This window comes from Alligator sinensis, unplaced genomic scaffold, assembly GCF_000455745.1.
Source record: "Alligator sinensis unplaced genomic scaffold, ASM45574v1 scaffold368_1, whole genome shotgun sequence".
NCBI classification, from domain to species: domain Eukaryota; kingdom Metazoa; phylum Chordata; order Crocodylia; family Alligatoridae; genus Alligator; species Alligator sinensis.
In genome coordinates this window covers 338478-340894 of record NW_005842025.1, presented here as the reverse complement: position 1 = coordinate 340894, position 2417 = coordinate 338478, and the positions used below count along the sequence as shown (strand labels likewise).

The following is a 2417-nucleotide window of genomic DNA, read 5'->3' as shown; positions in this document are numbered from 1 at the left end:
AAGGGGGGCTGCGTGGGGGAGGGGTGAGGGGGCTCTGCCAGGAGGCCCCAGAGCCCCCAGAGCCCCTGCTACAACTGGTGAGTGTGGGGCTTTTTTTAAGTGCCAGGAGGCTGGGCCAGGGAGGGCAGCTGTGGGGGCTTCTCCTGTGGCTCCCCTGACTTTGCTCAGTGTGGGCTGCCCTGAGTAGATTTGGGCATGCTGTCATCTTGCATGCACATCCTGCCTGCGCCCCCTGGGAGGGCTGCGGGGCTGTGCCAGACTCTTCACAGGGGGCATGGGCCTCTGGATCTCCGCGCGGGATGACAGCAGGCTGCCGTCCCTCTCCCAGAGCACTGGGATTGGGAGGGACCTCAGGGACAGATTGCAGACACTGGTCAGCTACAGATGCCAATATAAGAGCAGTCCTTCCCTCCCTCTTCCCCCTCCCTCTTCTTAATTTCCGTTTCTCTGGAAGCTTGGCTCCGAAACATCCAAAACATTTCCGAAATGTTTTGGATGGTTTCGTTTAGTTTTGGAGAAGTTTCAGAGTCTTCCATTTCATTTCGGATTTGGTCTTTTGGGCACCGAAACAGGCCGAAACACCTCCAAAACAAAACAGCTGCTGAAATTTCGCACGGCCCTATAGTTTAGTAATAAGATTATGTAGGGCTGGGGCAGGTCTGATGCAGGTCTCTAACATGAGAAATCCTGATGCTGTCTACGGTACCATGCTGCTTTTCAGAGGGACTAAACCAGTTTGGGTTACCCATACGCTACACTTGGACCTCAAAGCCCCCCCCCCAAATCTTTAACATCTGTGAAATTCCATATGCTTTTAATCTGCATCCCAAGCAACAGGGGCAGCCTGTCTTATCTCTGTTCCCACTGCTAAAAAATCCCCCTTTACCCCATAACAAACTCCCCAAAAGTCAGCTTCCTCCATCAGCTGTCAGACGTTCCCTTACCTCCTTCCCGTCCACCCCAGATGGCTTTCTGCAGGGGAATAGCAGGTTTCTCTTTCAAGAAAATTAACACAGTAGGGTAGAGATATAGGTACAGGGAGAGGACTAACTTAGTGAATGAAGAAAACTAGTAAGCAAGGAGCTCGTGAAAGGGAGAGAAGGTACTACTTTTCTGTGTAGCTTGTTCAAGTCACATGAACCATAGAGACAAGATTTAGACTCTGTGAACTGGTTTCAGTTTTGGGAGAGGGGTGGTAGGGGGTAGGGATTGAGCCTGGGTATGGATATGCTTGTCCTATAATTCTTATTTCCATCTTTTTCAGGAATGGATAATCAGACAGTGCTGGCTGTTCAGTCCTTGCTGGATGGTCAAGGAGCAGTTACAGATCCATCTGCTCAAAATGTCAATGCATCCAACACCATCCAGTCCATGGGTGAGTCCCTTCTCTGCATGATGCACACTGAGAGAAAGGCAGCTCTCAAACAGGCTGTTTTTCCCACAGCATTTTCTGCCTAATGACCGTCAGAAATGGTTTGGCAGAGCAGTTGTCCATGGGACGGAGGTGGAGGGTTGCTACTACATGTTAATTCTAAAGAGATTGTGGCCTATTAGCACATTTGACGGAATGTGAGGAGGTGGTGAGGGTTGGTGGTGGGGGCAGGGATAGAGGTGGACTGTATGGTGCAGTCTAGACATGGGCGACTGGTGCCACCTTAGTCAGGGTGGCATGTGCCCCTCCCCCCCAGCAACCGGGAGGAGGGTGGTGCCCAGTGGCCAATCGTGCCAACTGGGAAGCGGCTATGGTACTCCCGGAAGTGGCCATGGCGCTTCATCCGGCACTCCCACTCCCTGACCAGCACTTGCAGGGGAGGCACCGGCACTCCTACCTGCCCCCCTTGCCCATCGCCTAAGTGGGGAGCGCAGCCTGTCAGGGGGTGCACCAGCACTCTCAGGGGGTGTACATGCATCCCCTACCTATTGCCACTGCATCTAGAAGTTTGGTGTGATTTTTTTTTTTCTCATGCAGCAAGGTGGCTTGGGGTGGCTAGCAGCAGGCTTGCAGCCCAGTTAATCCATGGAAGGTGTGGAAGAAGAAAACCCCAGGCCTTAATTTCTGCTGACTTCTTTGAGTTAGTGCACTATTTGCTAATGATTGCTTTTTCCCCGCCTATTTTGCAATCTGCTCTTTCTCTCGCCCTTTTCCCTTGTTGAGCTGAGTAGACCTATGAGGTCAATAGGTCAAACCACAGTCTATGCCCTCTTGCAACTTTCTGGTTCAAACCAGTTTTTCTTTGACTTGTTATATCTTGTGTCATGTGATCTGAATTGAAACATATAAAAGGCTTGCTTCAGTTGCCTGTGCAGGGGGCATGCGGGACTGATTCATAGATTCATAGATTCATAGATGTTAGGGTTGGAAGGGACCTCAATAGATCATCGAGTCCGACCCCCTGCATAGGCAGGAAAAAGTGCAC

The 2417-nt window shown here is 51.2% G+C and overlaps 1 protein-coding gene across 3 annotated transcripts in view; it reads left to right on the top strand.

Moving 5' to 3' along the window:
• Nucleotides 1–1221: 1221 nt before the first annotated feature.
• The window catches only part of ZNF341 (zinc finger protein 341), a 33314-nt gene continuing 32118 nt past the window's right edge, over nt 1222–2417 (top strand). For 2 of the 3 annotated variants that reach the window (XM_025202440.1, XM_014519286.2), the window contains exon 1: nt 1222–1375. In XM_025202440.1, coding sequence (XP_025058225.1) covers nt 1267–1375 — 109 coding nt within the window. In that variant the 5' untranslated portion in view covers nt 1222–1266. The remainder of the gene's footprint in view (nt 1376–2417) is intronic. The other variant, XM_025202441.1, reaches the window with a different exon arrangement.